Source organism: Haliaeetus albicilla, chromosome Z, assembly GCF_947461875.1.
Source record: "Haliaeetus albicilla chromosome Z, bHalAlb1.1, whole genome shotgun sequence".
Lineage (NCBI taxonomy): Eukaryota > Metazoa > Chordata > Aves > Accipitriformes > Accipitridae > Haliaeetus > Haliaeetus albicilla.
In genome coordinates this window covers 64,089,984-64,102,509 of record NC_091516.1, presented here as the reverse complement: position 1 = coordinate 64,102,509, position 12,526 = coordinate 64,089,984, and the positions used below count along the sequence as shown (strand labels likewise).

The 12,526-nt window shown below is 37.2% G+C and overlaps 2 protein-coding genes across 4 annotated transcripts in view; one reads left to right on the top strand and one right to left on the bottom strand.

The window, feature by feature from the left end:
- Window positions 1-12,526, top strand: part of DHFR (dihydrofolate reductase) — a 638,672-nt gene that overhangs the window by 508,138 nt on the left and 118,008 nt on the right. The gene's annotated exons all lie outside the window — the stretch shown is intronic.
- The window catches only part of MSH3 (mutS homolog 3), a 118,296-nt gene that overhangs the window by 8,736 nt on the left and 97,034 nt on the right, over window positions 1-12,526 (bottom strand). The window contains exon 21 of one of the 3 annotated variants that reach the window (XM_069776951.1): window positions 2,913-3,070. The exons of the other annotated variants lie outside the window; for them this stretch is intronic. Coding sequence (XP_069633052.1) covers window positions 2,989-3,070 — 82 coding nt within the window. The 3' untranslated portion in view covers window positions 2,913-2,988. Of the gene's footprint in view, window positions 1-2,912; window positions 3,071-12,526 lie in introns of those variants that run through there. 3 annotated transcript variants of the gene reach the window in all.

The following is a 12,526-nucleotide window of genomic DNA, read 5'->3' as shown; positions in this document are numbered from 1 at the left end:
TTTATTTCTAACACTATTAACTACAAATAAATTCACAAGAATGACAAACACTTTTTATGTCTGAACAATCTCTAGCCTCATAATGGGCAACTTTAACCTTAGTTTCTGACCCTAGGATTATTAGTATTATTATTTTATCATTTCTATTTGGCTTTTCATTACAGAGACAGCATCTAAGAGGCTGTCTGGCCTGCACCTATGAGGACTACATTGAGAGCTCTCAGTTCTATTTTTCTCTTGGACTGCATCATTTCCATACAGCCCTCAAAATCATTTAGTCATTTTGTATCTAATTTGCATTCACGAAAATAATTTTCAGAACTTCCTCACTAAATGCTCAAGATGCAAACAGAAATAAGTATTATCTTTCTCTTGTTGTTAACAACAGCTGCAAAAGAAGCCTTTCTTTTCAGCATCTTAAAACATTCAAATCCAACTCAGGCTTATCTACAGATTAAAAAAAAAAAGTGTATTTTTAAACGACATAAAAACTCTTAAATGTCATCCTTTGAAAATGAGTAAAATTGTTCTTTCTGCCTCTGTCCTTGACACTAAGAATCATACTTTTTTTTTAAACTTATGTGATAAGCAATATTATCCCAGAAACAAGTAGAGAATAACTATTTTAATGTGGATTATTGCATTTATAAAACTAACAGTTAATATGCAGCAAGGCATTGCTCCCTAACTGTATGCTATATTATTCCTGATACAACAAAGTTTTTGAGTCAAAACACCTATTGCTTAAACAATTCTTTTTCTTCAAGTTTAAAACAGCCGTAATAAATCCCACTAAACTTCTACAAGATTCAGTTGCTTTGAATTTACATTTTAATGTACCTTGCCTCCAAAATGTTTTTATACATCAAAACATTAAACTTTTCCCTATAATATTCTGCCCACGAGGAGCGTGCAGACATCCAATGTGAAGAGTGCCTCTTTAGTGCTGGCAAGAGATCCATCACTCCTCAGCAAATACAATTTGGCTGGAAACCACTTGTTATAATGTGTCTGACAGCCAATCAAATTCCATAAAATTAAAAGCTCTTCATCTTATAATGTTCAACACATTTATTATGTAAAGGAAAAAAAAAAAAGAGGAGGCATTACCTCTTTTCAGTGCTAGGTTTCAAGTGGTAAAGATTCCTGTCTATAGCCTCAGAAAAAACAGGGAGGCAATGTTTTCCTAAAATAATTTTTGGAGGATAAGTTAGATGATATGCAGCTAGCTTTATGTAAACCAGCTAGCACTATATGTTTAACCTGTATGTGACCCCTTAGAGAAAAAAGATACAGATTTCCTTATTTTGCAGTAGCAGCATTCAAATGGCTGTTCTTTTTAACCTGCTCTCCTGAGTCAATACATGTGCACAGTACTGACCTTTCCCAATGTAAGTTCTCATCATCCTGGGAAGGTGTCCTATGATATTTTGTCCTACGAGACTCTACAAATGTTGGAAATTTTTTTAATGATACAAGCTATGATTCCACTCAGAAACCACCAGAATTAAGTACTGTAACTTTTTTCCTTGCATCTCAAAAATTTCTCTGTATAGTCAGTATCTATTTAAACTTGCTCTCAACAGACATGAACTAATATTGCTAAACTGTGTGGCCCTGAAAGTCACCTTGAAGTCTTGTGCTTTCAAGCTTTTGATCAGCTAGACACATCTGAGGACTTTGACAGCCATCCACGAAAAATTTGTATGGAAGGAGGAAATTTAAATTGAGGCCACTGAGCTCTTCTGGGAGCTGATTCTCTCAGCAACCTGTTATTACTGGTCTCAAAAAACTGAAGTGTCCTGGAGAAGGGGATAGACTTGCAGACTTGATGACTAACAGTGGCGTAAGAACAACAGAATAACCCAAGACATCGTTTTGGAGCAGAGCAGAGAGGCCCCCAGAGAACTGCAGCTGCCCTATGCTAGCAGTCTAGGGGTGAAAGAGACAACATGTAGGTTAAAACAGAAATTGTTCCAGTATGACAGAAGGCAGTGAAAAAAAAAAATTTCCCAAGCAAAAACAAGAATCTGAAATACAGAAGCTTCTAGTTAAGGCTTTTTCCATGCTACCTTTCAAAAGAAGTTATCTAACATGCTGTTAGGTGGTTTGGTTATAAAATTAAGAGCACTGTGTGGACCTCAGGTATTTTATTATTCTTTTATGTTAGTGTGAATCCCTCACAGTGCTTGTGAAAATGACCAAGCAGCCCAAGAGCTCCCAGTGGTAACAAAAAGCAACTGCATAGCAACAAATGAATCCTAGAAAAGAAGACTGCAAAACCATTCCCTAAAGCCTTATTTTCATACAGTTGTCAACATCCCGATGCTATTTATTAATTCCTAGTTTATAAAGTACTTAATGCTGAAAAAAACCTTAAACTAAGATTTTTCATCTTGATTTTAGAAACATGCACTTGACTTTAAAAGTTCATCTAAAATACTGGAGAAATGAAACCTAGTACCCGTTACAGAAGAATAAACCTAATCAGTATGAAGTCTCTATACACTGCCTTTGCAGTTTTCAAAAGAAGGCATTCAGGTTTCCAGATATGGTTTGTCTTCCCAGGGATCAGAATTGAAGCCAGACTTAATCTCAGAACGTACTCATAGTCAAATTATTTATTCATAAGAATAATTAGCATTAAAAGAAAATTACTCTTTTCTCTGAGAATATCTTAAAAATAAGGTGTAGGATGCCGTTCTCTCAACACCACCAACAAAGACATTCCTTCTGTGATTCAAAGAGAACACAGAGAAAAACACAAATAAAATCATAATGTGATTTTACAATTCCACTTGCTCTCTCTCACACAAAACCCTTCAAACTGTCATTTCAAAGATCACTGTATCTGAACAGGAGTTATTTAGATTAAATTAACTAGTTTACAGAAAGAAAGGATTTTGCCTTACATTTTATCCCTTTTCTTGCATAGGATCATTCTCTACAACATGTTTTTGATCAACACGGTACAGTTAATATATTTTCTTAAAAGATCTCATAGCAACTGTTTTGTATCCTTTTATTTTTTGCAGAAAACACTATTCCCAGCTGAAGTTTCATGTGGTCTCTGCAAAAAACAAATGGTTGGAAAAGTGTGAGTATTAACTGAGGATGATGCTTGTGAGAACAGAAAAACTTGATATTGATCCTGACTTTAATAGAAGAACATAAATGCAATTTCATTTCAACACTTAGGTAAGTCTTCTCCCATTGAACCGGGTTATTGACCGTCTATCAGGCACCTAGCAAACAACACTTTCTGAAACTTCACAGGTTAAAAATCAAAAGTAGCTTGCAAATTGGTCTGCCAAGAAAATGAAAACAGGCACCCTAAATGGAGGATTGGCAGGCTGACTACTGTTTGTCGCCTCCTACTGTGGTCCAAGAATCCCAACACCTTTAACCAGAACAATAGTTCAGTTTTGCCAACAAAAGCAATTTGAAACCCTGCGTATTTTAGAAACACTCAAGGCTGCTAATAAGAATTTCACAGCTGTTAGTATAAAAGTAGCTCAACTTGGATATTGTAACTTCTGGCTACTTTCCCCATACAACGAAAATTTATCAAGTAATTCTTTAGAAGATAGCATCTGCAAATTTATAACAGTTCACTGGCAAGAAACTAATGCTTCACACTCCCCCACAGTGTACTGGTAAATCATTTACTTCATTTCCATCAAGCTCTTACTGATTCAAACCAAAAACTGACAATAAGAAAAATAATTTACAGAAATGGCAATTACAGAATTTAAAAAAAATAACTCTTATCCTAAGTATGACAGAAAGCATTGTTATCAGGATAGTAATTATTTTTGCATTATTCATGGGCAACTTCTAAGAAGTAAATGTGTGCAAAGTTACATGGACAACAATGATAGGAAATGAGAAGACGCTCACGATACTAACGTATTTACAGTCAGTGTGCACATACAAACTCAATCACCTCTACAACTGTTCATTTGCAAATTTTAAATAAAGAAATACCGACGGTATGATACCTAATGTAGAAGAACAGTTGTTGAAAAGCCTGTCAGAAGGCATTACACATTTATGTAAAATACATTTTTATTTTGTAAATTATTGTAGACATATGATATTCTCATTCACTGAGAAATTAACAAAACTAGTAAAACCTAAGACCAATAGGGATACGTACTTTGCATTATGCTGGAAAGAAAAGCAAGTCCAAGGCAATTTTAATACTCGGTTTCATAGTGGTTTTTAGCTTCCCCCCCCCCCCCCCCCTTTTCTATATCACTAGATAATTGAAATAGCCAGAACAAGTAATCACTTAAATCCTCATTACCTTATAGACCTGGCCAACAGAGGCATGCTGCACACACAGGCACCCCAGTACATTAAAAGAAACATATCTAACAGGATTAGCTTTCAAGACATGAACTGCATTGATTTTTTTCTGAAAAGCCAGAGGAAAGAAAAACATCCATGGATTGCAGTGAACATTCAATATTTTAAAAGCTTCACCTTGACTGACAGAACAGGTAGGACTGAGTTCAGAAGACAAAATACCGGTCTAGTCAATACAGTCACTGAGTGACAATAAGTTACCAATATCCTCTCTTTCCTAAAGCTTTAAAAGGCAACAGAAATTCAGCTGTTCTTCCAAAAGCTTATGTTACATTACCTAGTGAAGAACACCTGAGAAAGTTTATTTCTGCAATTCAGCAATGATACCCTCAATAACATGAAAACTCCTTAAAAATACTTGTTATATCACCTAGGGCAAATCCATCACTCACTGTTAAAGTAATCCAGCAGATTTCTGGTTAATTCTAAAATTTTCCATTGTATTTTAAAACTGGACTTGCTCGACCCTAAGTTCCACTTTCTCCATCCCATGTTACTTACAGCCCTAGAGCAGCTGGCTGCCAGGGCACAAGGGCTGAGCTCTCTGAGGAGCAGGGTGTCTGGCAGCAGAACAAGGGCACAATATCAATAGCTTGAATTCCACGTTCAAACATGCAAAGGATTTTATACCTAATGTATCAATGGATTGCTTTTCACAGGCCCATCAGCTTTTACATTTATTCAAACACAGAACTAAGCATTTCTTTTTCTTGCCCTCAGTGAGAAAGCTGTAATTTGTTCCTGTACAGAGGTACCAAACTGAGGTTTCTATTGCAGCTTCCCCTTCTGACTGAGAGATCTGCTGGCGCAGGCAGTGCATACCAGAAGGCCAATACTACATGGAGAAGTTTATGAAGGCTCCATTAAGCAACTAAAGCTCCAAACACATGCTTTTACTCTGATTTCTCTGCAGGAAACCATTAATGCTCTATAAATGTTATCCATGGTCAAGAGAAAGAACAGATTAAGAGTACAATAATTTTGCTGAAGAATAAATTACAAGCGCAGATATTCAAATTAGGATGCTTATTTGTGAGCCATCAATATTAGCCTGAAGAAACTGAAAAAATGAAGACAAAGAAAAACCTAACCCTAAAACCTGCACATGTTTACCCTTACTACTCTCAGATTCCAACAAGGGAACTCAAGGTAATTAAGTTAATGTGCATATGTAGCTGAAGGATTGAGGCCAAGGGGGATTAAAAAGCAGAAACTATAGCAACAGACTAGGGACAATAGCTGAAGCATTCAGAGCAAGTGAACTTTTCCCCTTTAAACCTGTGGATGCTACAGAAAATCCAATTCAAATTGTGACTAGGTTAAATCATAGCATGGAAGAGTTTTAGAAAGGTAAACACCACCATGCAATGAAGAGTTTCAACTTCACTGTAAAACAGCTGGTCAGCTTCACAGGCAAATTTTCTTCCCCCCCACTGCCCCCTTATGGGGAAAGCCTTTCAATCCCTTTCAGGAATACTGCAATATGCAGCAGAAATTGTTTTATAAATCTCACTGTATATATAAATAACTGTCTTTTACTGACTTAAATGAATTTTCAAGCCTGATTTAAAGCCTGCAAACAAAATAGTTGTTCATGTTTACAGATTTTATCAAATGCCATGTATATAAATCAAAGACTGTTTTGTTAAATATTATATTATTACATGTATGAGATAAACCTAACACAGCAGATGCATGTTACTATGAAATGAACAAAGGCATGAAACTAAATTAACTACAAATATATGCATAGCATAGCTTAATTTATTTCTACAGAGCTACAGAACAGTCAGAAATAGTTACAGTTCAAATGTACTGTGATATGTCCAAGACATAACTTTTCTACAAAAACAGAACAGAATTTTCAATTTAACAACACTAACTACAACTTTTACATATTCTCTTCTTTATAAAAAAAGAGTATTTCCACGTGATAAAAAATAGGTGTAATGAATTTAATACACCACCTTTTTTTTCCCCCGAAAGCTGGGAATAATTTACCCCAAAGGTGTAATTACATGACTGTAAGCATAAATGAAAGCCTTAAGTAGTTTTTGTTATTCTGGCAATAAACACAAATACAATTAAGCAAGAACAAAATGAAACAAATTACTGCGCCAAAAAGAAGTAACATTTCTGAAAATTACTTCTGGGTTCTTGACAACTAACAAGTTCTGTTTGTTTGACTGTTGTTGCTTTCCAGAGCAAATACAAACAATACTCGTTTAGCATATCAGTACATAAAATTCTTGCACGGACTTGCCAGTCACTTGGGATTGCTTTGTATGAATGGTTCCCTACTGTTCTGCACAATACATAAATTAAATGTGTACAGCAAAACCAGTATATATATATATACACACTACATATATATATATGAAATAAAGATGTGAAAAACTACATCTGCTTTTAAATTTTCTGACCCTTATCTTTCAAAGTCTAACTGCACAGTCAATTTCAGAGAATCTAGGCTTTTTTAAAGGAAAATCTGAATTACTTAAATTTAAACATTTATTTTCGGGTGTAAATAACTGGGGAAAAAAAAAAATCAAAATCTAACAAGGCATCAGCCAAAGTTCTGGCCAAAACCAGGTAATGTACAGACAAGTTGCTCTGCTGAGAGAAACTCCTCCACAGTTTCTATTCAGCACTCAATCTCCTGGTGATTTCTGTATTACACAGGATGCCTGCAGACTGCCCTGCTAAACACTGCTGTCACCTCAAGACTAGAATTTCATAGCCTAGATTTTTATGATGAAGGTATGAAGAAGCTGGCTAACTGAATCTTCATGCCAGGTTTTGTGATTTAACTGATATTTCTGGGACAGACAGGAAAACTAATCTTCATAATCCTACCCTGTAAGCCGCAAAAAAATCAATAAAGCTTAATAAAGCAATAAATGGAAGCAAGGAGTTTTTCAGTTTGGTAACTGGTCTTATGAGTTAAGAACAACAGAGTTCACATGTGACATAAAAATGAGAGGCTATATGCTATTCTGGCAAAATACTGAAGAGTTTGTCATAAAGGACATCTTATTATTGCTAAGTATGTGAATGCACAAAGCCTATGCCAGTCCAGCCCAATGATCTGACTAATTTTGGAGGTTGTGGCCAGCACAAGAATTCTGAAAAAGGCACAGAAACCCTGAAGTAGTAATGATGCAGTAACTTCAGGGAAAGATTTTTCAGTAGAATAAAAAAAAAAAAAAAAAAAGTCATGATATAATCTCTCATGTATAACTCCAAGTACAGTGTATTTTGTTTATGATTTATTACAAACCAAAACCAGTGTAGACTCCTCAAGGGGTGAAAAGCAATACCATCATATTCCACTCATAGAATAAAGGACTACCAATAAGATGGAACAGGCCCATTTAGGACATAAAAGCTCTGCCAGTCTTTCCGGCAGACTAGTAACCATTTAAAAATGTCATCAGCATGCTGTCCCCTCAGCAATCAAGGTTAAATACACAGAGTAGCTTTGGATGGAGGATGTCCATTTCTTTATAATGTTTAGTGAAATCACTATGTGAAGAGACTTCTAATGAAGAATGCTTCTAAACCATTATCAAGCCTGGGCAGTCTCTTTGCAGATACAGCTTATCTGTTAACTGAACAATGCATAAGGAACAAAGAATGTAACAAGCTGCATCCTGGTCATAAACTGCTCTCTTTTTCAACTTTAATTTGCCTACTGCTGTGCAAATAGCACCCTTTCTGCAATGAAGCTCTGAAATAAAGGAGCTTGTTACTTATTTATTATTTTAAATACAAAAATTTTCCCCCTCTGTCCTGCTCCTGTGTAGCTCCCTTCTACAGATCAACTGGTAAAACTGGAATGAAATTAAGTGCAACATTATTTGCCTAGTTACAAAAAGCTGGAAAGTTTTTCTCCACGAGCACTTAGATCAATGGAACATTCATTTCCATTAATACTTACAAGCACCATTTTGTTTTTATTCTTAAGTGATTTACCGCAGATTTCAATTTATTGTGAAAAGCACTTGGAAAACATCTTCCACTCAATTTCCATTCTGATAGAAACATTCTCTTTTTCCTGCTTGACATACCAATCCGTCCTTGTGCTTTCTAATTTTCTCAAGATTTCTTATAAAATGTATTCTTAACAAGCCTTGGAACATTTTAATCTGTTAAAGTAAATCATGCAATTTTAAATATCTTTCAAATTTTAATGATGGTGACATTCCAGTGAAGCAAAGAAAAAATAAACAAAGCATCCAAAGTTGATGACCCAAATGTTTGCAGATGTTAACACAGTATTTGCTTTACATCATGACTTTTAATTTTACTAAAATTTGTAATGATGCCATAAATATGTACATTTTATCCAGTTTAAAAAAACCAACAGTTTGCCTAGAGAGAAATAGTGAGGTTTGTCTACTAGTTTCTTTCAGTTCCACACACTCTTGACAAAACAGTAATATGAGTTTGTCAAGCTGTCAGAATGAAATAGCTGTTAAAGTATTTAGGGAGGTAACTTTCATGTATCTATTGTAAGACCCAACCTTTTTGAAAGTCAATTCCACCATTCAGAGATCAGACAAATAGACATTTTGAATAAAATATACAGAAGAAAGCATTATGACATGTTTGATGCACAGCCTTTGAAGAAACGCGGATTAAAAAGGGCTGAGTTTTCTTGGTTTTTTTAGTTTACTTTGAAGAAATCCTTCCCTAAACTGTCCTCTAAGCTTTAACAGCATTTCTTTCCAGATTACCCTTATCTTCTAGACCATGCCAAAACAAGGTAAGCATTAGGGACCTTAAAACAACTTCAGGTGTTCCTAGAGGTACCTTCTATCAAATGTAAGAATTTGCTCCTGCATGGGAGAGCAATATGCTGGTCAGAAGCTGACTTGAGTTTGGTTTTTCTCCTCAGCAGAAGAATAGCCACGCTCTGCTGTGCACAGGACTTGACAGAAATACCATATTATGTACACTCTCCCGAGTCCTCTGCATCTCAAGTTTGTGCTCTTCAGCTGATGATCATGCCATTTACAATATATGAGATCTTTCTGGCACAAGGAAAACAAAAAAAACCAAACAAAAAAAGCTACACCAATGGGAAAAGATGTCTCGCACACATCCTGCAGAAACAGAGATACCTGCAGTCCTTGCAGGTGTTATGGGAAACGGGCCAAGGGCTCCATGCATCCTGCATTCTTGCACAAGCCTACAGAGGCCCAGCCACAAACTTTCCCCTATTTTCTGGCCCATGCATTCTCTTTTAGGTGACAACAATCAAGGCAGAGAAATAATATGGATGAGAAGATCCATGATGGCTATAGTAACTCATACAAGAAATGCCACTTTGGGATATGTAAATGCTCTTCCATCTTCACGGATTCAATTGCATGTGACTGACAGGAGTCTTTCTGCTCACAGGATGATGGAAATGAAGAGTGCCAGTCACATCAGTCAAGCAGGCATTCCAATACTTTTTTCGATATAACATCAAGCTCTCTCCCATGTGTGTGTGCAATGTTCACAAATTTAAGTGGAATGGTCCACATCTCGGCTTTGCAGGTTTTAGGATCAGTTGAAGATACTACCTGAGCAGCAGCAGAGCAAGCGCTGACAGGCTGCGAGGGAAGTACAGCCACGGGCTGGCAGAGCGTCGAGTTACCCACGTAGAGGGACTCTGTGATGAAACGTCTTGGCCTTTCAAGCAGCTTCCTAACTGCTTCCTACCGACAAAAAGAAACTTAATCTCACCAGTGCCACCAATGTTAAGCCAGGCATATGTATAAATAATGCCACTTCTTCTTCAAACTGGAATGTATAATATAAGTTGACTGGCTGAGTTGTGCAAAGGGTTGAAAACATTCATGGTCACTTTGTCCAAAGAACTGAGAAGACAGAAGGAGCTTGCTTTCCTTGCACCTGTTCTGTTTCTTAGCAGAGAAGGAAGGATTATCTGGTGGGCACTACTGGGGTGCCTCTAAGACGGAGTGCTGCTCTGTCACAAGAAAGCAAGCTCCACTGGGATAAAAAAGCCAGGCTGGAGAGATGTGCTGGTCTGGGACTGATTGGTGGTACCTCGCTCACTGACACTCCTATGGCAAACTGAGTAATGCATACGTCTGGGATAAGCATGGGTAGATACTGCCTGTTCATGGATGTTTTGCTAGACTCTACAAAGACTGGGCAGGTGAGGGGGTGAGCAGAGAGAACTATGTCGACACATGCCGCAGCTGTGAGGACACAGCTGATACTCACATTGGTAGGTCCTCAAATGCAATTTTCAATAGTAGGAGGTGATCTTCACTTGGCAAGTCTCTCAGTAGCACTGTTGTCCCTTGTAGCGATCAAAATTCCTTCCCGTTACTGAACCCATTGATCAACTCAGAATCGCCACTCTTTGACAACCTACGTGGCTGCAACTGGATCTTGGCTGCTGGACTTGAAATAAAATGACCCAACTAAGGACACTGGTGAGGGGGATGAAATTCCCTCATTATTTCAATGTTGGGTGAGGCTGCCAGTTCTTGACCTATGTAGAAAACATCTTCTCCTTTCCTCTGCCTCTTCCCTCTCCTTACAGACCCAAAGATCACAAAAGCTGAAAGCAGTTTCCCATGTATGAAGGACAATGAGGTAGGTCTCTGTGCTGGGGTCTGAAGACTGCTTTCAAAGACACCTTCAAGAAGCACAGCCTGAACCTGATGCTCTCTTTCAGTTTCCACATCTGGGAATGCAAGCAGACCACATGCATGCCAGGGATGCATGCAAGTAGCTCAGCAGGACACAACTTCTGCTGAATCAGTCAGAAACATCAGGTCACCATATGATGGCAACAGCTTAAAGTCAGAGGGCCTAATTTACACGGCTCTGCAACTTTTGTCATTTCAAACAGACCTGTAAGGATCAGCTGCCTGAAGATTTTTGCACTCCAGTTTTAGCTGAATGAGCAACATGTTCAAAATCATTATACAAGGAAAACAGACAGACAAGAAAATACCAAAACAGCTATGTAACTTGAACCCTGGAATAGACAGATTCAGGATTCCACTTGTAGCCATGTCTATCTGAAAGACCCTGTATATAGACATGTCATACAAGCTAGAAGAACAAAACCATCCCTCCCTAGCCAAGGTGAGCAACCACCATCTGTTTTCACGTTTGCAGATATATAGTGGAATTTGAACTAAGTATCTCCTACCTATAGACTCAGAGGACTGCTCTCCATGTTAAAAATACATTTAAATAATCTGTTACAAGGATAAAATGTACGACAAAGTTCTGTACACATGAATACAGATCATGTGATGCACAGAGAGTATACCAACACAACTGCCTTGAAGTGCAGGCAACTGCATAAAGCGAAAGAATTAAACTGCTGCTTACCTAGGCAACCTACAACTACCACCTGTTAACCTGTATGGCCAACCTCCTCCACCCCTCTGTTTTCTTAATATACCTTCTTAGACAATTCAAACGCTATTTCTTTGCCATTATGAGGATTAAAGACATGCTGAGAATCTGTAAACAGCAAGATAACTCTTTTGACAGAGACAAAGTGCATGAGAGGATAATCTACATGCATGTTACCGATGCTTCTATTTATTCCTTCAACCTTTAAGCATGCAGCACATAACCTGCAGGAGGCAGTTTTCAAATGCAATTGAAGCACAGTGCATCATATTAGTTCAGATAACAGAAGCTGTACTTTTAATAGTATGCCCAATTTGGCTGATGGTATAAAACTTCACTGGAAGATGTATGTCACCATAGTGTGACTGTGCATACTTATGTCTGATCACTGAAATTAGTGAAATAGCTTTTATTTCAACACAAGAAGAGAAAGCTAGGCAGGTAAGTGCTCTAGGAAGGAAATTCTTTGTCCCTTTACCATTGCCTAGAGTTGGTAGGAGTTCTTTCTAATGGTAGCTTGTGATTTCAATAAATTGATTCTTAAAATCTTGAATACAAGGCATTTGGTAATTTGAACTATTAATTAGCTTGTTTCCTTGAACATATTTTACCTTCAAGTTGTTATGACATTCTCTCTTTCTTTCAATTTTGAAAATTGACCCTCATGAAGAGCTACTGGGGACCTACAGGAAGTAGGCTGAAGTTTTCCAGCTGTAAGAAATTATGTCAATAATTGATCATAAGTGGGACCCCTTTAAAG